The sequence below is a fragment of the Natrix helvetica genome (genome assembly GCF_964273705.1).
Source record: "Natrix helvetica genome assembly, chromosome: Z".
Classification (NCBI taxonomy): domain Eukaryota; kingdom Metazoa; phylum Chordata; class Lepidosauria; order Squamata; family Natricidae; genus Natrix; species Natrix helvetica.
This window is the reverse complement of record NC_138554.1, coordinates 61377600-61400624: the sequence shown is the minus strand read 5'-3', so window position 1 is coordinate 61400624 and position 23025 is coordinate 61377600. Positions and strand designations below refer to the sequence as shown.

The 23025-nt window shown below is 37.6% G+C and overlaps 1 protein-coding gene across 5 annotated transcripts in view; it reads left to right on the top strand.

Annotated features, from left to right (window-relative positions):
* Nucleotides 1–3626: 3626 nt before the first annotated feature.
* GALNT1 (polypeptide N-acetylgalactosaminyltransferase 1) overlaps nt 3627–23025 on the top strand; it is a 65757-nt gene continuing 46358 nt past the window's right edge. Inside the window, exons 1-5 of one of the 5 annotated variants that reach the window (XM_081933712.1) lie at nt 3627–3844; nt 3992–4169; nt 10074–10291; nt 12921–13095; nt 19533–19699. In XM_081933712.1, coding sequence (XP_081789838.1) covers nt 10153–10291; nt 12921–13095; nt 19533–19699 — 481 coding nt within the window. In that variant the 5' untranslated portion in view covers nt 3627–3844; nt 3992–4169; nt 10074–10152. Of the gene's footprint in view, nt 3845–3991; nt 4170–10073; nt 10292–12920; nt 13096–19532; nt 19700–23025 lie in introns of those variants that run through there. The other 4 variants (XM_081933713.1, XM_081933715.1, XM_081933716.1 and 1 more) reach the window with 4 other exon arrangements.

Sequence of the window (23025 nt, the reverse complement as noted above, 5' to 3'; positions counted from 1 at the left end):
AATAATTCAATGTCAGAATAAATAATCCAATATCCCACATTCCTTAAACCTTCTTTGGAAAGTCCATGTCCATGATTTTCTTATGAATTAATTTCATCTCTAGTTCATAAAAATAAATTATATTTCTTAAAATATGGTTTTGTTTGCTATTCAAAACTGGATATTCTAATTCCTTACTCCAAGTATACATTATCAGTATTAATCTTCTTCCTATTTCTTTTTAGTTTTGTGTAAAATTAGATTGTACTTTTTACTTCAAATACAGTATTTTTTAAACATCAAATAGCTGCTAAAATGTTTGATCCATACTGTTTAATGATATATGCTTTAACTGTAATACTGCCAAACAGATGATTTATGTAAGTTATATTCAAAAGTAATGTATCAAATTTCTAAAAGTGGTATTATTAATCAATTGGTTCAAGGTATTAATCTCATCGAAGAATTTCAATTAAAAATTATCTCTATTTTTAATCTAGAATTACTCTCTAAAAAAGTGCTAGCATTGTCTCAAAATTCCAAGTCAAAATTTAATTACTTTTCTATTAATAACCAGGTATGTCTAGCAGCTTTGGAAAAACAACCCTCTTTTATCATCAGTTGACCCCCGACTTGCCAATATTTTAAACACTCACATACTGGCAAAGCCTAAAAAATGGGGATAATCAAAGAAACTTACAGCCCATCTTGGTACTCATTGTATAATAAATACAAGATTATACAACAAAAACTGTTATGTATTGTGATTTTGCAGAGCAAACACAAGTTTATTTTAGGCAGATTTATAATTTGTGTCAGAGAGTGCCTTAGTGCCTCAGAAACCAACTGACCTTAGTATCAGAAACATCCTGGTTGTTAGGTTATGATCATATGCTCATTAAGCAATGACATTACACTTTTGCTGTTCTTCTGTGCTTATCTTCACCTCCATTTTCCCATATGCCTGTCGTCCCCTATTTCTGCCCTTTTGACCCTCCACTCCACTGCTGCTCTTTGACATCTTTTTGCTCCACTGGAGAGGTGGCATGCCTGCCAGAAGGGCAGGTTCTGGCTCTTCATGAGACCTCTGTTTCTTTGTACAATACATTTTTTGAAAGTATGATTCAATACTGCTATTAGTTTAAATGCTTTTGTCTCTTAAATCAGGCATTTTCCCCCATATAACCAATTTCCTTTATTACTTTGAACGGCATTTCAATTGATGATGTGAATTTCAAAGTTCTGTGTTACTTCTTTAGCAGTTTCATGAGAGATAACAGAAATGTTATCATTCTATGGTTCTTCCATTTTAAATCAAATGTGATAAAATTTCAATCAGTTTCAAATAAGGCATGAGTTACATCACAGCAAAAATTCTCATGTAACTTTACACATCCTTTCTGAAAATTCATATTTTTATATAATTCTGGAGCATTTGATTAAAAGCTAACAATAATGAGTGAACTATGACTATTCTAATACTGGTATAAGAACACAAGTTAATCCCAGTGGACAAATGAATCTACTTTGCAAATTGAAATTGAAGAACGTCCCAGGGTATATTTGAACCAGAGTCAAAGTAACAATTATACTGATGCACAAATTGATTTACTGACACATGTGGGATTGAAGACAAACAAAGAAGGCTACTGGCGAGTGGCGTTACAGGCCTTCTTTATAGACACATACAAAATATCATTTTAATTGATAGGCTACAATAAACTACAATTATTTGTCATGTAAAAATATAGTGTCAACGTCATTCATAAAGACAACCTTACTGATTGAGTCAATTCATGCACATATTGGAAGGTCTAATAAAAGTGGGGAGTGAGAATGAACTAATTACTTTCCTTATACCTTATAAAAGAGATCTTTTGGTTTAAATAAAGGACTGTAAGAATTAGTGTTTAAACTTTTATTTTAACATAACTATCTAAAAGACTTGAGTTCCTGGCACTAATTGTTTATTCTTAGAGGCTTAGTCTGCATTCCTGTTAATCTTAGCGCTTGTTATTTTTGATGCACCTGAGAATTAGCAATACTGTTTTATATCAAGCTATCTGTAGACTACAAGCATGTGGTAATTATCTGCAAAATTTAGAGCAAATCAAAGAAATGTTGCTCTATTAGTGTCTTAAAAAACAATTTTGCTAATTGTCCAAAGTCACCTTGGTTTTGTCAAAAACAAATCTTTCTAATCTTATCTTAATAGCTTGTAGAAGTGCTGCAGAGATAATATATATTGGCATTAGCAAAACATTTAACAAATAGCCAATGATGCTGATTAAAATGCTAATTAAGTATGGACTGAGTGATGTGGAGTGAATGAATGAAAACAGTACTGAGTATTCATCATTGGTTCCTCATTAGATTAAAAAGATAAACTGTTTGTGGAGACAAATAAACTTAATAAAAAATCAAATAAAAAATAAATAACAGGCCAGAAAACAAAAATAACATGTAAAACAATTTGAATAGGTTAGTAGATAGAATATAAAACTTTTTATAGAGCAGCATGATTGCATAAAAATCTGAAAAAACAAGATATTTGGGGGATTTCTTTCATTGCAGGTCCACAGGCAGAGTTAGAGAGCCATCTGATAAAAGCGAATATTTGTAGCTCAGGCTTTAAATTATGAATCCTTAGTGCTCTCTGAGGTTGTTTTCTTGAAGATGTTTTGTTATCCAAACTAGGTAGCATCATCAGTGCACAAGAGCCATCTGTCTGACACTTTACCGCTTCGGATGTCAACGAAGATACAAATTTCTGGTTCTTGCTCTTCTTGTGGTTTCAACCATTGTTATTTAATGCTGCTGTAATGTGTCTTTGATGTTGTCTTTCCATCTCCTGGATCTATCACATATTCTTTGATATTTTCTTGTCTACAGTATTTTAATTTGCATTCCTTTCCTGCACTGAGCAGGGAAGGCATAAAATCCTCTTCTAACTCTGCAATTATAATTTAGCATTTGTTTAGCATGAAATCATCGCCTCTAAAACCAACCTCATGCGGATGATTGAACTCCGCACAACTAGACAAAAATAGGCACTCCAAATGTACGCGGGAAGAGGGGGATAGGCTTAGCAGTAGTCTATTAATATATTTGCTAGCTACGCCCTTTTCTTTGATACACCAATCTGATTACCGCTGGAAAGCCCTGACTTTGTTCCTCTTGAGTGACTCCAGCAATGCCACGTAAACCCGTCCTTGACTTCCGCCGCTGGTATCCTAGGCAATGCGGGGTATTATTTTTCGTTCCTGCCGAATGAAACAAAGCAATAGAAGAAGTTGACTCTTTCGAATTTCATACGATAAATCTAGTTTTGGAATCTTGTACGTGCCCATGTAATTAAAAAAAAACCCGTCAAGATGATTCAAATAGTGTAATCTTCAATAATGGAGAGAAAATAAATAATTTTCTTCTATTATGCAATTCCCTTTGTTGTAGTTTTAATTACATATAGATTATCACTGGAAATTGTGGAAGAACATTAAGATAGGACCGGATAGGATTAAGGTAATGCTCCCTTATGATACTCTCTCACGAATCTGCCGCTCGGGCTGCCCGGCCTCCCAACTTCCGCCCTCTTCAGAGAGGGCAGCTCGAGCTGAATCACGTGACCAATACATCCGGCCATTGTGGGCGGGAATAGGATGTTCTCTCAAACGGCAAGGAGGTGTTGCAGGCTGGGTTCAGTCCTCTGAAAATGGCGAGTTTGGTCTCGAGGCTATGAGCTGTCGAAGCTGACAAGAGTGCTGGTTAGGTGGGACCGTCAACGTCTCTCCTGCCCTCCGGTCGAGAAGCAAATGGCTGCCATCTAAGGAGAAGTGGCGCCGAAGAAAAAGAACCCGAGTTAACGGTGAGTCTTGGGCAAAGCGCCTTGTCGGGGACAGTGATGTTCGGATGGTACCGAAGGAGCCAGTATAGGTGGGCAGCACCTTTTCTGAGGCGATCCTAATTAATGGGAGGTGATCGGTTATCTTTCACCTCTCTCTCTCTCTCTCAGTCGTTGCGCTCCCAAGTCCCCATGGCATTTGAGCGAGCGAGACACGACCTGTGAGGGGAAGCCTATGCTTAGCCCTGGCGTTTACACATTTTGGAGGCAGCTGATTCTGGAATAATTTCCGTTATTTCCCATCGCCCTTGGCGACAGATCCTCTTGGGCAGAGTGAAACTTAATAGAGGTGAGTTTGTTTGCATTATTCCCCTATAGCAGTCTCCTTTTAAATGTGTTTCTTACCTTTTCATCACAGTTAAAAAGGCAGGCTCATGTGGTTCTTGAGAAGCATTGCATGATTATTTTTGACAGGGATTTAATGAGTGTTTTTCTTATTGTTGCAGTAGAATGTAGAACTCTTCATCTATGTGTCAAAGTTCACCATCTAGTTTTTCTGAGCTGCTCATCATATATTTTATCTTATTTTGTACTTCTAAGTCTTTTGGGGTTTTTTCCCTCCATTGTTTCCTCATATAGAAATTTGAGGGTTGCACAGAGAAAATGGTGATCTGCCAAGTGTTAAAGATGGAACTTGTCTGGATTATTTAACAGCTTGATGAATCTACCCTGGCAGCTTAGTTTTATAGAAATTTACTTGGAAATATATATAAGAGCATTTGGAAGGGTGTTTAAAGCTATAGTCCTTAAAAGTGAATTATATGTTTTACTGTTTTAACTCCCACAGAGCTTTCCAGAGCCATCTTCTAAAATTTAATATTATACCTTTAACTTACCAATATTTCATTTATTTCTAATCTATAATAGTAGATTATATCTAGTTTTTGATGACTATTTGTATGAATTTGCAGCTACTGTAATTCATATAATATAACCCTTAAGTTATAGAAACTTTTTTAACATTACAATACTAAATTGTGAATTGTACTTTATTTATGAGAAAAAAGAATTAAGTTTATTCTTAGTTCTTCCACAATTTTTAGTGATAATCTATATGAACTGTATATAGTTGAAAGATTCAAGGCTCATACATAATTGCAACATGAATTACTAATTAATTTAAAAGTATATAAAAAGATAATTAAATTATCACTTGTGATTTCATCCATTTGAATGCAATTTTGAAAATATATTTTCTTTTATTTGCACTTTATTTTAGTTAATTATATGTGTGTAGCAGTATTTATTTTACTTTGTGTTTAAAATTATTTGGTTTCCTCAGTTCTAAATTGTTGGTCAGTTAACTGAAAGAAAAAAGTTCCTGGCAGCTATTTCAATTGAGATTGATGATCTACTAATTCATGTAAATTAATATTGGCTTGGAAACAAAATTCTAAAATTAAAGAATAAAAATTAAGGGTGAGAAAATTGACTTTTGCTGTATTCTACTGAGGACATTACAAACCAAAGAGGTCTCTGAAGAAGCAGGGATGTTACAGCTGAAATTATAGAATCATAGGTTGGAAGGGACCTTGGAGTCTTTTTAACCTGATTTCCTGTCCAAGGCAGGAAAATTTACATCACCCCAGACAAAAAGCTATGTAATCTTTTCTTGAAAACCACCAGCAATGCAGCACCCACAACAATTTCTCCTTAGTTTCATTGAGAATCATTTAATGAACTTCCATCTGTTGCTTCTTGTCCTGCTTTCAGGTGCTTTGGAGAATAAATCAACTGTCTTGTCTCTATGACTGCTCTTCAAGTACTGGAAGACAGTTATCATGTCACACAACTAGAACTGGGCTCAGAATTCCAAGTCTGGCCTCACTAATACAATAGTATTACAGTAGTATAGAAGTGTACTATCACTTCTCATGATCTTTATGATAGCCCTCTGTTAATGCAGCTCAAAACTGCATTGGCTTTTTTGGCATCTGACACAGTGCAAACACATATATATCACCACATACCTCTTCAAATCTTTTCAGAAAAATCCAATAAGAATTTCCAGGGATAACAACACAACTGCTTAACTTTAATGCAGCAAATGAATTCTTTCCCCCCTGCAATCTTCCATCTTATTCTTTTGTTACTCTAGTGATGGGGTGTCAAACTGATGGCCCTGGGACTGAATGTACCACATGCAGGCCATATCTACCCTATCTTCACAAAGGGGCAAAATGTTACAGAGCGTCATGTGATGGCAAATGTGATGCATTGAGTTTGACACCCATGCTCTAGTAGAATCATGGTTTCAGTGCCTTGCATCTTATTGATCACCATCAGCAGAATGGCATCGAAAAACAAATTCAAGTTTCTTTTCAAACAGCCGACAGTTTAGGACAACTCAAGACTGGCTTGAAGTAGTTTTATGTCCTTTCTTGGGCAGAAAAAAAAGATGGCTGCATATTGAAGAAAGAACTCTCTCTGGAACTCAAATAAACTTTATAACCTGAAAAAAGTACTTAATATTTATATTCCTTACACTAATGACAAATTCATTGATTTAAGAAGGGAATGTTCCAGAGAACTCCATAATGTTTCATCTCTCCCTGGAAGATACTATTCTGGTTTGATTCGTTGGCTTCTAGAAGCAGATTATCTAAATTAGAAGCTATTTAGGACACAGCTCCAAAAATGGTTGCTTTATCTAGAATGGCTTGAACCACTTTTGGAAACCTCTGGATTCCCATGAAATTTCATGGGTCATGAGCATGTTCAGCAGGAAACAGAACGCCTGACACTGACAAATTTTGTATATTTCTCCTGCACATTTCTCTGTAAAAAAATTCTCTTTAAAATTAAAGAATTGTGGAGCAGCTCAATATGGGGTAATACACATAAGAAGATATTACTGCATTGACTTAAGGGGAGGCAATGAAGAACTGAAGTAATAAGACTCAGTTGTAATAATTTCATTCTCTTTTGTTAATTTCAAATATAGACAGCCTACCTTTCTCTTTTATTTCTACATTGAGAAACAATTTCTTTTTTTGACTTCTGTAAGAAAACAACAATTTATTGGTATGATAGAATACAAGTAAAAGATTAATTGAACATTTGTTTACAGTGAAGGTAGCTGGAAAGCTAAGAACTTGGAGATGCAGGAGGCATATTAACAGAGAAGACCACAATCCACAGTTAAACAGAGAAAAATAAGGGAAAAAAGAAATATCTAGTATTTATGCAAAAAGAAAAAAGACTTTTAACAAAGTGAATGATTGTTTTCTAATTAAGTATAGTGTGCAGGAGTTTTACTAATTCATTGTTTTAAAGAGAAAAATACATCATTTACCTATGTGTCATTAATTTATTTATTTTAATAAATTTGTTTGTCACCCATTTTGTTGCAAGGTAACTCTGGGTAGCTTACAACATCAAAATAAATCATATATATATGGTTGATCAACCATCTCCAGTCCCAAGTCAACTAGCAGAGCCAGGTCTTCTGGCTCTTTTGGAAGGTCAGGAGGGTGGGAGCCAATCTTACCTCAGAAGGACCAGATGTTGTGCAAAAGCTTACTTAGTCATGACTGTTACTTGTTCTTCAAGCAGGAGTTGCAAGCCCAGGAGAACCACCAAGTTGTGGACAGGCCTGCCTAGAATAGTGCCACTCTATCCATAGCTAAAGATGTCAGAGTCCCAGATGTTGAAGGTCCATGCATCCAAAGGCATTAGGTCTTGCCAGGTTCAGTTGAAACTTATTGTCCCTATCCAGGCCCCCACAGCCTTCAGCCAACGTGAGAGGACAGACACAGCATCACTTTATATCTTTAGCGCTAGGAATAAAAAGTTGAATATCATTTGTATACTTTCTATGGTGATGCATGATGTCACCCAATGGCTTCATATAAATCTTTAAAAAGGGTGGAGAGAATACAGAACTCTTTGGCACAGAAGAGTGGCCATGGGCTGGATCTCTTACTCCCTATTAACATCATTTGGTTATGGAGAAATGAGCTGACCCAGCACAAGACTTGTGATACTCAGTCCCTGTAGCTGGCACAAAAGGATACCATGGTCAATGATATTAAAGGTTGTTGAATGGTCCAGAAGAGCAAGGATGTTGCCACTACCACCATCCTGTTCTTGCCAGGATCATCCACAAGTATGACTAACAATATCAATAAAGTTTTAATTGTTTATAATTAGCTGTCCCCTCCTGGTTATGATACTACATTGTGAGTAAAAGAAACTTCATCATTTTGAAGTGATAGCAAGATATTATTTATCCCTCAAATTTAGAAGAATTTATACTAACCTATCCATTATGTCATCAGAACATCCAACTATGAAATGCAAGTACATTATTGCACACATATCAATATTTTGCATCAGCTGCAAAAACTATTGTGTGCCCAAGGTCATCTGTATTATGACAATAGCAGTTATATAGCATTGTGTTGCAAATATCTCCCTTTTTAGTGGATATTTGGCAGTTTGATATCCATAGAAAAAGAATAGGACTTGCATTGTAACACTGCTTTTGCAGTATGACACCCCATTTTTCTTTTCTCATTTGAATTCTACCACATGGACCTTTAAAAGTTATCAGCTTACTCATTTGCTCCCTGCAAAGCCCCTGGTTTCTAGCTTTACACCTTAACCACTACACCAGACTAGTTCTCCTTTTTAACAATATTAAATATGTGAAGATAGCATAGGCACAGGCACAAAAAAGTCACCATAATGGCTGCCATTGTTTTCTGTTTTTTTTTATTGTCAAGTAGAACGTGTTCCTCTTCCATGACATCTTTTAAACACAGTCTTGAAATAAACTTTTAGGTCCATTGTTCAGAAATATCCTTCATTATGTCCAACATTAAAATATTTTCTGCTTCGTTCAGTAATTGTAAGTTAAGTTTGAGTGTTCTGCTTTAATTATGATCTTTAGTTCCTTCCAGTGTCCAATTTTTTAAAGAAAATTCAAAACAAAAGTATTTTCCTATGGGAAAGATTTTTAAAATCAATTCAGAATTCTTATTTCAAGTTTATTTGGATTCTCAGTCTGTTTGTAATTTTCTAAGATCAAAATACACATATCCTCAAATTACAACAATTCATTTAGTGACAGTTCTAAGTTTCAGTGGCACTGAAAGAAATGACTTATGATCATTTTTCACACTTAAAACCATGGCAACCATCATGAGAATCATGATTATGTGATTAAAATTCAGGTGCTTGGCCACTGGTTTGTATTTATGACAGTTGCAATGTCCCGGGATCATGCCTTTGAGATCTTCTGATGAGCCAAATCAATGGGGAAGCCAGATTCGTTTTATAACCATTTTACCAACTTAACTGTAGTGATTTTCTTAACAACTGTGACAAGAAGCATTATAAAATGAGGCAAAACTCATTTAACAACTTATATTGCTTAGTAACATAAATTTCGGGCTGAATTGTGGTTGTAAATAAATATTTATTTGTATTGATCTTTGCAGTTTGTTTAAAAACCTTTTTTTAGTTCTTAAAATTATAATTAAACCTTATTTTGTTAAGAATTGATGGAAACTTAAACCTGTCAATGAAAAGATCCTAATAGCTGGAAAGCAGTTACAAGCAATTTCCAAAAGTAATTAGAAAAGACATTTTGCAATCTTAGTGTCCTTTCAAATATTTATTGTTCAATGATTTTAATATGACTGTACACCGCCCCGAGTCTCTTTTGAGAGGGGGGCGGTCTAGAAATTGAATAAAGTTAAGTGCCCATGATTTGAGCAAGATGGCTATTTTCTTCTATTCTGGAACTCTATGCCTACTGGAGAGTACTATTTTATAGTCTCCACATGAGGAGAACCTGTCTGGAATACTTGTGAAAGATCTGAAACCGTCTCCTTGAGAGAAATTAATGAAGAACTCGTCTACTCATAAAGTCTTCATCCCACTGTAGTCTTCAGCTCTGTTTTTTATAGAGCCATCTTTAGTCCACCATTTCTTCCCTGCAAGTCCAAAATCACATTTTAATTATTGACTTTCACAATGAAATTACAGGTTGTTTTACTCTGAGTAGTTACTAATATTGTTTTAAGTTTCACATTCAAAGTAAAACTGGAATGTCTATACTTCAAGTACTTTCCATTTTCAGAGGACTTTTTCAAAATATATAAAATTGGATACCTTTTAATTCATCTTGTTTTGAGCATAATGCTTTATTATTCCAATCATTTAATATTTCCTCCTTTTTCCATAGATGTAGAATATGATGGCAGATGTGGGATCCAAGAAGTGCTATTAAAACAAATATAAAAATAAGTATATATTAAAGTGTCATGAGGAAATTTGCATATTGCAAGGTGGTCCTGGCCACTTCATTGGTTTGGGTCCTTTTGGATATGTTTATGTTACTTTACTTCAGTGAATGCAATAAATGTGATGAAAAAAAAGAGCGGGGACTTCCACCAGGAGATGGTAAGTATTATTTTAGTTAGAACTTTCAGGGTCCAGAGTTAAAAAAAAATTGACAGTAATTCAGACTGAATTATAATGAAATATTACTGTAAGATGATTGTACTAATAAGAGAAAAGCATGTTTGCTTTCATTAAAAGTGATCTAGACCAGAATAATTGTGAGGTAGATCTCTTCTAACTATATTATATCACAAACTGAATTCCATTCTTTTTCAAAAGTAGTTCAGCATCCATGGCAGCAGTTTGTTTGTATCCTGCCTTTATTACTTTGAAAGTAGTGCAAGTTGGCAAACATACCTAAATATTCCTCCTATTTTCTCCACAACAACAAATCTGTGAAGTGAATTGGACTGATAAAGAGTGACTGATCCAAGGTAACCCAGCTGACTTTCATGACTAAGACTGGAGTAGATCTCAGTCTCCTGCTTTTTTAGGCTGGTGTCTTAACTACTAGACCAAAGAATGGTCATTTCTTTTTTGAAGAAATAAAATGAAAATGAAATAATAATTGGTTACAAAATTGTCACAGACAGTTTTGTTGGGATGGATATGTAATGCCCTGCTGGTGCTTGAGAATGGGGAAGGGGAAAAGACAAAATAAGGTTTGCAGAGGTAAGTTGATTTTGAATTTGAGATTTCAAATGAAGGAGAGATAGAAATTTAAATAGGGTTCACTCTGAATTCTGGCTTCTTGCCAATGACAACCATGATGTTGCCCTACCTGATTAAGTAGTCTCCTGCTACAAGTTTTCACAGTTTCAATCACAAATTGACTTCCATGGACTTTGCTTCATAGTTAAGTGTTCAATAGAGGGGGCGTGTATAAGTCCACTAACGTGCTTATCGTCCCTGTCGTTGTATTTTTATTTTCTTATTCTTTTTCTCATTTTTGTTTTACGAATTCCAATAAATAAAATAAAATAAATTTTTACTTGTGGACAGTGAAGTTGGAAGTCAAATAGGAATAAAGCAATTTGGTGGATAATTACATGTAATCCTCAATTTATGACAGCAGTTAGAACTGAAATCATGGTGGTTGAATGAAGCTGTTGTAAGTGAACCACATGACTGTTTTACCAAACAACTGAACTCCTAGTTGTTAAGTGGACAGAATCTCAGATAAGAGCGTAAGGTAGAGGAGACCCTGGGAGGCTCTGGTCAGAGCTGAAAATCCTCCCTCCCAAAATCCAGACAACCACGTGCAATCTGCTCTGGGCCTTCCAAAGACCTCCCCTTCTGAACCTTGATTTAGACTCATCTGCAACAGAGTACATGTCAATGCATACCTATGCTGTGAAGAGGCTGATGGGTAATCATAGGTTGCAGACAGGCCGATGTGCACACCTTCAAATTTCGGCTTCTCATTGTATGGAGGTGCTCATTCTGCATACTGATTGGTTGATCCTACTTTTTGTTTGGAAGCTTTGTTTGAATACCCCTAGGCAGATCATTAACATTTGCAGAAGTATAAATGTAACAGTTATGCAATCGTCTCCAAATAACAGATGCATACTTTCCCTGATGTGCAGTGACACAAAAATCTAATCAGGATTTAAGACACCCCATACTTTACTATGCTGACTCTCCACTCTCTGCTTGGATTTTGGCTTCCTCTTGTCTGTGGATATTGGCTGAAAGAACTGCTTGTTAAGGATTTCAGCTTCTCTCTGTGCATGGAAAATAATTATTTCAGCAGGTTATAAAAACAAAGTCGATTTTTTAAGGGTTTGAAAACCCTTCCCTCCTCAGACAACTAGTTTAGCCAGCCCCCAGAAATGAGAGAGTTCTCTTGGCAGGTAGTGTAATGTTTAGTGACAAAGACCAGAATTGCAGTATTTCCAAGTTTGCCATAACTTTGGACCACTGTTGAATGAAAAGTCATAAGTTGTGGACTACCTGTATAAGCATTGAGAAGCTGAAATATTTATTGAAGGCTATTGTGATTTTAATTTAAATTTATCGTAATTGTTATTGTCTGTTTTCTGTGGTTGAAAAGATGTTTAACTGCTTGCCAATATTTTTACTAAGCCATGATGGGGAAATGGGTATTTGGGAAATTCTGTCACAATTTTTGATATAATGGAGAACAGCTTCAGTGCAAACATGAGATCTTTGAAGTGAATTATCTTTTTATGGAGCAGCTTTTCTGCATTGTAACTGCTTTGGACTTTGAGGTTACCAGCCTGAGCCATTTTAGGGTAATCTTCTGTACAAGCCAGTTCACTCTGCAGCACAAACTATAGCAAGTCATACATTTTGGGCAGCTCTGAGCAGATTGTGAGTGATTGGAGCAAAAAATACAGCTCTAGAGCATATTTTTCTTCAAATATATCCAGCTTTAGAATGTTCTAAAATGACATTCCAGTCAGTTATATGATCTAGTGTATATGTATAATGAACAGGTAACCTCTGAGAGAACCTTATTTATAGATATGCAGCCACTATGTATGACTGTTATGAAGAATTAATATTTTCCTCCAAAATACTTTAATCTAGTTTCAAGTTTTATTTCATATAAGCTTTCTCAGTGCAGCATATTTCTTCAATATTTATCAAGGTTATAGCCTTGTAGTAAGTATAGATGTTATGGTCCCTTTTAAATTGTTTAGTTATGGTAATATTTTATTAGTTCCAGAATCAGTGCAAAAACCTCATGAAGGTCCAGGAGAAATGGGGAAACCTGTTGCCATTGCTAAGGAAGACCAAGAGAAAATGAAGGAAATGTTTAAAATCAACCAGTTTAATTTAATGGCCAGTGAAATTATTGCACTCAACAGATCTTTACCTGATGTTAGGCTGGAAGGGTAAGTGCATTTATTGTACACAAGAGTTCATCTATGGGGGAGATAGACTTTTTCAAAATTTGATAAAATTTTGAATATGGGCATTGGATGGAATATTGGAATATACTAAAGGGCACAATTTTCTTTTTTCTCTGGGAAATGAAGCAGCCAAAATATACTGCTCTCATCCCTAGTTAAAATAAAAAATAAAATAAAAAGACATTTCTATTTCCTTAGCTTGACTCAGTGTGCAGTTAAACCAACACCAGCATCCTAGAGACCATCATTTCTCCACCACAAGACAGAGATCTCCCCAGGCACATAATTTCAAGCAGATTACATCAGTAAACTTCAGGTTTTGTCAAGCTGCCTAGTATTGCTCTCCATCACCAGATGTATATCGTAACTGATTCATGTCTTGTCCCAAATCAGAGCAGGAGCAATCATTGACATTTGATTGCCATTAGGGCCATATAGTAAGAGAAGTTGGTAGAACTAGCAGAACAGTTCTCTGAATGCAAGTATTTTCTTTATGATACCCCACATCATAACTATCTAGTATAGTTTTTATTTGGTAATCCAATTATTTCTTTATCTCTCTTACTAAATGGAATAATATCTTTATGTGGAAATATATTAAATGAATAGACTCTTTGGGAAGATTTAATTTTAAAATTTGTTTTTTAAATTAATTTTATGGTACATTTGTAATGAACTTGGATCTCTTGCCAAATATAAAAAATAGTTCAAAAGGGACTGCATTTTTTTCTATGACCAATGTACAGATCACTGCAATTAACACGTGAAAAACAAAGCCTCTGGCAACTGTATCATTTTTAGATCCTTGACTTGATTGACAAATGAAAATTGCTTTTTTCATTCAACTAGATTTAGTTTTATTTGATCATTTTTTTTGAAACTTTTAAGATTTTATTCAAGCCTTTGAATAGGTGACTACATAGCAGTGTTAGGTTAGAAAATTTAATACTAAATAGAGAACTGGTATTCAGAAGGAGAAAACCATATATACATACATGCATTCATGCATATGTATTGTCAATTTATCACTTCTTTGAATCTGTGGAGATTTAATAGTAAATCTTTTCAAATATTACAATCTACGTTTAATTGAATTTACTTTGCATGTTTGAATTTTTGTTTTAAATGAAGCTTGCAGCTTTTGAGGAATGTACCATTCCATAGTTTTTCTGTTTCATAGAAGTAGCAGGCAAAATGGTATTTTGGAAAGCATAAGAATACAGAATAACAGAGTTGGAAAACCTTCAATATCTTCTAGTAACCTCCCTGCTCAAGAGTGCAGGGAGCCAAAAAGGCATACATGGGGGAGATAGGCAGGTGGAGAATATTGAAACCCCATGCAGGCAAGTGGCCAAGTGTCTAATTTTTATCATGTGGCCACAGGGATACTGCAATGCTGTAACTTTGGAAATCAGTCATAAATACTATTTGTTCAGTGCTGCCATAATTGCTGAACAAATTGTCATAAGTCGAGGAGTACCTGTATAGAGTTTACCTTAAACATTTTCTATCTTAGCTCATTATTATAAACTCATCTTATCAGAAAGGCTTTAAACTAAAATTGAGGGGAGTGACCAATCTTCATGAACCTTGGGAACTAATTCAAAGCAAAAACTACTAGATAACCAATCAAATATGGAGGCAAAGTGTAAAGAGAAAGAAAAAAAACCCCTCAGATGCAAAGTAGGAGATGTAGAAAGCATACCCAGGGTCATCCATAAAGAACTTAAATGCCTAAACAATAGCGCTCAGTTTAGGGAACGAACAGGGTGGATTTCAAATACTAGTAAAAGATGGCAAGTATGATATAGTTACACAAACCTGATGGAATGAAACTGACTGGAATGTACTGATAGACGGATACAAACTATTCAAAAGAAACAGACTTGCATTGTATATTACAGATTTCCTCTTTTCAGAGATGCACTTAACAAATGTTGAAAGCTTTTTAGAATGCACATGGGTCAACACAAAAGGAAAAAGAATGACATTGCCATAGGTGCATACTACAGGCCACTCAACAAAGCACAAGAAAAAAATGAACTTTTTGCTAATCAGTTAACCAACAACAAGGTTCTAAAAATGATGCAGTTGCCAGAGGCTTTGCTTTTCATGTCTTAGACTTTAAAAGAGCTAATTTTAACATACTCAGGCAGAGCTTGGGAACAAATCCATGAAATTTGGATGAAAATCATAAAGGAAATCAACTCAAGAAGCTTTGAAAACTGAAAAATACGATTATAAAAGCCTAGTACATTTCAATACCACTGGGGGAAAAAAACCAAAAAAATCAGCATGGTTAATAAAAACCTCTAGACAAAGGGGATAAGTATAAAAAATGGAAAGGGGGACACTTGACTAAGTCAGAATATTGTCAAGTAGCCAGACCTGAAAAGATAAAGTTAGGAAAGCTAAATCTTTGAATAAAGTAAGACTTGCAACAGATATCAAAAATAATTTTAAAAAGTTTCTTTCAACACATCAAAACAAAACAAATAATAAAAGTCAATGAAATAATCAGTCCACTAATGGGAGAAGATGGCAAAGAATAACAGGCAATAGAGAGAAAGCAGAACTACTTAATTCATACTGTCTTCATGCAAAAAGAAAACACAACTACTTATCAAAAACAGAACCTTAAATAATAGATTAGGAATGCAAATTAAAATATGCAAAAATAAGGTAAGACAATACCTGTCATCTCTAGACAGATTCAAATCACTATGTCCTGATGGACTACATCCCAGAGTTCTGAAGGAACTAACAGATTTGATTTCAAAACCATTGAAACATGTATCAAAGTTCTTGGAGCACCAGGAAATTACCTGAGGATGGAAAAGAGCTGTTGTGGTCCATATGTTAAAAAAAAGGTGGGGAGGACGATCTAGGAAAATAAAGACTAATCATCCTGATATCAAAACCTGGGAAGATCTTGGAAAAAATAATCAAGTAACAAATAGAAGCAAACAAAGTTGAACCTACTTCTTGGCAAACTAGAAAAATGTGGGATAGACCACCACCAGATTATTATTATCTCCTCTTTATCTTTTCCCTTCTTCACCTCTTTTATTGACTCCTCCTTTTCTTCTATTGGCTCCTCATTTTCCTGGGCAACTTGATCTTCACTCATTAACCCTTGTATGGAATTTTCCAAAGTTTCCTTAATACTTTTTTCCATCCTGTCTATTGCATTTTGGAAAAGTTAATCTATCTCCTTTACAATTCCACTCATTTCATATGGATCTCCAGGGGAAAGTGTTAAAAACTGATGTAGAATTATTATCTTTTAAGCAACCTTTATTATTTCCCAATTCCAGTTGCTCAATTATACAGCTGCTGGAGTCTGTGTCCAATCAAAGGGCTACAATGTTTACAATTTACACTGTTTCCACTCTTTCTCTATAATTTTCTCAGTAAACAAATCCCAGATGCAGGCAGTTTATCTAGGTCTTGTGATAGTCTTGCAACACTGTTTCCAATATGCTACCCAAGGTTAAATTCTAATCCACACTTTCTTTCCTTTCCTTTCTCATACTTCTTCCTCTGGGTTTTGCTCTGGCCAAAAGATGTTGCTGATGCACTGTTTCTCTTCTATTCCTTTCCCTTAGCTTGCGTTGTATACACCATATTCTTTTAAAGTTCCAGAAACAAATTTTTAATACAAATAGAGTTTGTTAAATTCTTAGATGATCACTCTGCTTTTCTTCCTTTAGCATTTACAGTATAGTATCCAAACAAACAATTAATATATGTTATTTCAGTTTTGGCTCTGTGCTTATCTGCTACTATTTCAGGGGGTGGAAGCTTGACAAAATCATGTCCCTTCTTTTTCAGCACACTGTTGATCAATCTTTTTTTAGAAAGGTGCATCTCTGACAGGAGTTAAAAAAATCAGAAATTTCTCACCCAGCCATCACACTGTTCTTCAATTTTCAGTCCTTCCTCATCCTCTCCTTTCAGGCTGCCCCAGCCTTGGATGGCACACAATAGCTGTTTGTTCCTCTCTGCCAGATTGAGAGCGTCCTCTGGTAAAAACGAGTGAGCGATCTTCTTGTGAGCTACAGGGGTTTCCTCTCTTCTTCACCATCCCTCCAGGATGGCTTAGGTCCATTTGGACCCTCTGGCAAAGGGAATTTGACGGACTTCCATAGAGCCCTATAGAAGAAACGTCGTTCCACCGCGACATCAGTTCTGCCTCCAAGTTCTCATGAAGTTCTAGTACTGTTTACAAAGCTTTAGTAAGACCACACATACTGCATCCAGTTCTGGTCATTATAATATAAAAAAGATGTTGTGACTGTGGGAAAGAGTGCAGAGAATGATTAGGGGACTGGAAGATAAAATATGAATGGTTACAGGAATTGGTTAGGCATAGTCTAATGAAAAGAAGGATTAGGAGATAGCAGTGTTCCAATATTTGAGGGCTCCTACAAAGATGAGGGGGAAACCTATTTTCCAAAGCAACAAAAGGCAAGCCAAGAAACAACAAATGGAAACTAACCAAGGAGAGAAGCAACCTAGAACTAAGGAGAAAATTCCTAATGGTTCAAGCAATCAACCAATGGTATAGCTTGCTTTCAGAGGTTGTGGGTGCTCCATCACTGAAGGTTTTCAAAAAGAGTGGACAACCATTTGTCTGAAATGATATAGGGTCTCCTGCTTGAGCAGGGGTTGGATTAGAAGACCTCCAAGGTCCCTTTCAACTCTATTACTCTAAGCTCTTATGTTCTATTTGTTTCAGAGTTTTAAATTCATTGAAAAAAGCTTGCCTATTTTAAACCATTTAATCAAACAGTGAGCCTATCAATATCAATACTCTATAATCTACTAAAAATATCATCTCTGTTTGTTTGTAACTTTCAGTTGGACCAAACATTTCATCATAGGGCAACAGTTTTTAAATAAACTGTTGGCTAACTTACAGAAAATGTCCAAAATGCAAGACCCATGATTGCCATGGGATTGACAATGATGTGGTTGTTTGAGTGCAGCCATGCTACTTCACTGCCAATCAACTCTGTGCATATGTTGATCATTTCCAGTCCTTCCTACCAGCTTCCTATAAGAAACTCAATGGGGAAGCCCTTTGGAAATTGGTCCTGCTTTTTTGCCTACCTGTGGTCATTCTGTTTTTCTATTAAGATGGAAAAAAAAACTGAAACAATGATGCAATGGGTCATGGGTTGTCTAGCACAAGGGTCCTGAACTTTTCTGGCTGCATGGACCGGCAGCGGTGGGGAAAGAGAGGTGATGGTGATGGTTTTGTGCATGCACGTCAATGGTAGGTTGCTAACCGGTTTACTACCGGTTCGCTCATGCTTGCACGCACACTCATGCACGTGCACAACACTTCTGCACATGTGCAGAAGTGTCTGGGAGGGTGGGCAGAGCCTCCCGCTGCCACTACTGGTTCGGCCGAACCAGGCTGAACTGGTAGCAACCCACCTCTGGCGCACACACCACTTACATGTCCTGGGTCACATTGGGCCATAGCCCAGTAGTAGGCCATGGGCCAGGGGTTCAGGATCTGTCATGTAGCATATTACTAAAACCCTTGTGTCTGTTTGATTGTAATCAATCAAACAATCTTGTTTGAAATGGCACACCACAGGATAATATTTTTTTAAATAATATATCTGCAAGGAGCAGCTGTCCTGAATACATATGGACAACCTCATGATCACTCCTTTCTCTGGAGAGATTTTACTGGCTAGGCTTCACCTATTGTCCACCAATCTCTGGAAAGTGTGTCTCAGCTCTTTCTAGAACATCTGGCTTGCCATGTGTACACACACACACACACACACACACACACACACATGAATCTAGGATATTCTTGCGTTTAAGAAAGAAGTATACCTGCTAAAAACTTTTGACATGTTTCTAAACAATGTAATTATAAAGGTGATACTTATAGCCAGATTTTCAAGATCACCTATTAGAAGCATGTGCTTTAAAATATATATGCTTAAATTCCCAAAGTCTGCATGTACCTACTTGAACAGCTCCAGAAGGGTTAGGGTTAGGATCTAGCTATCTTGACTGCCAAAGTTTAGCAAGTAGTTATAGGGAATAAAACATCATCTGAAACTGCATCTGAAATGTGAAATGTTCTACCATTTTGGTATCAAATAGAGAAATATTTTTTTTTCAGATATGATGTTTTATTAAATATTAGGACTTTGTATGCTTTATTGGTTAATTTATCTGTTTTAATTATTACTTGGAGCATGATTGTAAATGGATGAATGAATGAAGATCAAGAAACTGTTTTTCTAGCTGCCTCAAAATTATTCTAGTGTGTACCTGCCAAGATTGATTAATATTATAGTATAGAACATGTTTTATATTCTATTCTATACTAAATTGCAGTACAAGCACATTTATTGTAATTATTGTAATTATTTTTATATTTTTAGCTGTAAGACAAAAATGTATCCTGATAATCTTCCTACAACAAGTGTTGTAATTGTTTTTCATAATGAAGCTTGGAGTACTCTCTTGAGAACTGTTCATAGTGTAATAAACAGATCACCAAGATATATGCTGGAAGAAATTATCCTGGTAGATGATGCTAGTGAAAGAGGTAAGAATTTACCATTCATTGCATTAGTTGCCATTTGGACATACTTTCTAGATTCAGACTTCTCTTCAGAATAAATTTGTATCTGGAGAATGTTTGAAATCTCCCTTGATTTTGGTGGTTGTGAAGGATGGTTCCAGGTCTACTGTTGGTTTATGTTACATTTGTATCAGGGCAGGTTGAAGACCAAATTGATTTCAGAATCGATCATAGCACAATATATTATCCATGCTTGCCTGCCCTAAGGGAAAAAAAATCAATCATGCTGTTTCTGTTCTTTCAATTAAATTTTATTGTAAGATTTTTTTTCTAAATTGCCAAAATCTTGTGAGAGTGTCAGTTTTCATAAGATACTGGTTTTTTTCATCTAGACTCTAGAGTTCAGTACTGAAACATACTTGATTGCACTTGTCAATTACCTTTGGATGGCTTAGGATGAGGATGCTGTATCCATTCTCTCAGCAGCTTTTGAAGCTGGATCTCCAGCAGTTTTTGAATCCATTGACTACAATATTTTGTTGCATCAGTTCTGGGGACTGACATAAGGAGTTCTGTTTTGAAGTGATTTTCCTTTCTTTGTGGCTGGTATCAGTAAATTCTGGTGGAAGAAGAGTGGTCCAGTCTTAGGCACATATTATATGGGTGCCTTAGGGCTCAAGTCATTGTACTACTTACAGTAACATCAATGTGAAGCTGCTGGAGCCATCTGCATCAGCCAGCATGGGATTCAGTGTCATCAGCACAATGGAGTGGTTGTGATCTCCCACTCCACAGGATCAGAAATGTTGACATCTGTGTTACCTGATGAGGTAACACTCTCCCAGAGATGTCCCAAAGATGCTTTTTTCAAGAGGCAACTGGACTTTCTGGTTTTTTCTTTGAAGATATTTCGCTTCTCATCCAAGAAGCTTCTTCAGAAAGTCCAGTTGGCTCTTGAAAAAAGCACCTTTGGGATAACCATGACATGGATGACTAAGAATATAAAAGCTATATATATTTTCCTGCAGCTCGGCGGGAGGGGCTACAGCTGGGTTTAGTCACAGCCTGATTGGTCCAGAGATTGAGGGAATTTTCTTAAAGACACCATCCTTCCCTACTGGCTCCCAGTTTCCTCTCAGTCTTTGGTCCAAGCACTAGTTTTTGGCTCCTTGAGGTACTGATAGTTATTATATTAATTCGATTAATTGGGTATTCTAAATTCTTAAATTATCGGACTGCCGGCCATCGAGTCTGCTAGTCAGTCTCATAAGGAGGCAGGGCTTCCCGGTGCTTGCCTCTGGGCCTGAGGGGCCTTTGTCCAACTCCTGGGTGTTCTGGGGTGACAGGCTCCCATTGCAGCCGAGATTCCTAGAGGCTCCAAGGTGAACTATTGCCATCAGGTAGGATTGCAGGGGCCACACCTGCAGTTACGAACCGTGCCGCTAGGATTGTCTTGCCACGACTTAAAGCCCGCTGCGGTCTTAACAGCCTTGCCGCGGCTAAGAAAGTTTCATCGCGTTGCCCACCGCGGCTTCAAAGACTTGCAGCGTTTCCTGAGGCTCGGAACCTCTGCAGCGAAGGCAATCAAAGAGGGGAGCAGAGCGAACGGCTTTGGCTCGCCGGGAGGCCATTGCCTCAAAGCCATTTCACCGGGCGGCCGCCATTTCGGTTTGCCACAAGGCGCAACGGCCATTTTGGAGCGACCTTGTGGCAGTGGCAGATATATACAACTAAGGCCTGCATCGGGGCCACCCATCGAGGCCGGCAGGACTCTATTCAGCCCACATTGTGGCCAGATAGCGAGGCCGGGAGGCTCTGACTTGACTCCCCACAAGAACCAGACACGTGAGTGAGGCATGGCCTTTACAAGTACCTGGTAAGCGCAGGCCCCTGAAGGGAGCGTTGACGATGGGAGAGAGGAAGGCCAGGGCAGGCTGCGAATCAGGGCAGCGGCTTCTAGACCGTCTGCAGATCAGCACCCCTCTAGAGCTATAGTGAGGGATGAATTTCGAAGACAAAAGGCCTTGGAGAAGCGAGTGGCCAGAGCTGAGAAACTATCTCACCAGGTCCCATTCGACCCTCAGAGGATAATCTGGAGGATTTGGACCTCCTGCCTGGGAGCATCAGGAGACTCATCTCCTCTGCAATCTCTAGAGGCATTGCTTTAGGATTAGACCAAAGGGACTGTTCCTCCCAAAGGGTGTCTAGATCTCATTCTGACAATAGGCATCACAGGTCTTCTTCTTCGTCCCAGGGCCAGGGTTAGCCTAGGGCCCATTCTCCATCAGTGGTCAGCGAGGCCTTAGCACTGGGGGAGGGTAATCATCCAGAATTAGGCTTCTCAGTCGACGAGGATACTATTCCTCCAGACTCCCAGGCATTTCCAGGCCTCTTTACACTACTGGCCTCCAAGCCTCATACTGCCAGCCCATCGCAGATTCCTCCGATTCTCCCACAAGGGATGTCACTTCCAATACAGGGTGCTCCCATTCGGTCTAGCCTCTGCCCCGCGCACATTCACAAATGTCCTAGCAGCTCTGGCGGCTCGCCTGCGTTCCCATCTGGTGAGACTCCATTGTTACCTGGACGATGTGCTCCTCCTGGCCCAATCCGCACGCAGGCTGTCAACGACCTGAAACTGACCATCCAAACTCTTCATTCCCTGGGGTTTTCCATCAACTTCCCCAAAAGTCATCTCTCTTCCTCGACAAGAATCCAACACCTAGGAACAGTGATAGACTCTGTAGCAGGACTTGTTCGGCTCTCTCCAGATCGTCTCAAAAGTCTCCAATCCTATGTCCGCGCAAGTTGGTCAGTTTCCATCCTGACCTTGGCCCGCCTCCTGGGCATGATGGTGTCGTGCATAGGAATAGTTCCCTGGGTGCGTCTCCACTCTTGGACACTTCAATGGCTGCTCATCCCCTACCAACGTCATTACATGAGCAACTCCTTGCATCTAGTCAAACTGCCTCCGGATCTCCGCTGGTCCCTGAGGTGGTAGATATCTCCGGCCCTACTTTACGGTTCCGACATTTGGGAACTGGATCGCATTACTGTCACCATGGATGCGAGCCTTTACGGCTGGAGGGCCTTGATGGAATCCAGACTGGCGCAGGATTTCGAAGGTCCGATTTCGTTGGTCGAAATTGGACCTTCACCACAATATGACTGGCTGGAGCTGAAAGTAGCACTTGTACTCTTGCAATTTCGAGACTCGATTGCCAATCAACATGTCCTCCTCTTGACGGACAATGCAGCCACGAAGGCGCACATAAACTGCCAAGGGGGGACTCACTCCAAATGTCTCTGGCTGGAAGCTCAGAAGCTTGGACTCTGGGCGGAGAAGAACC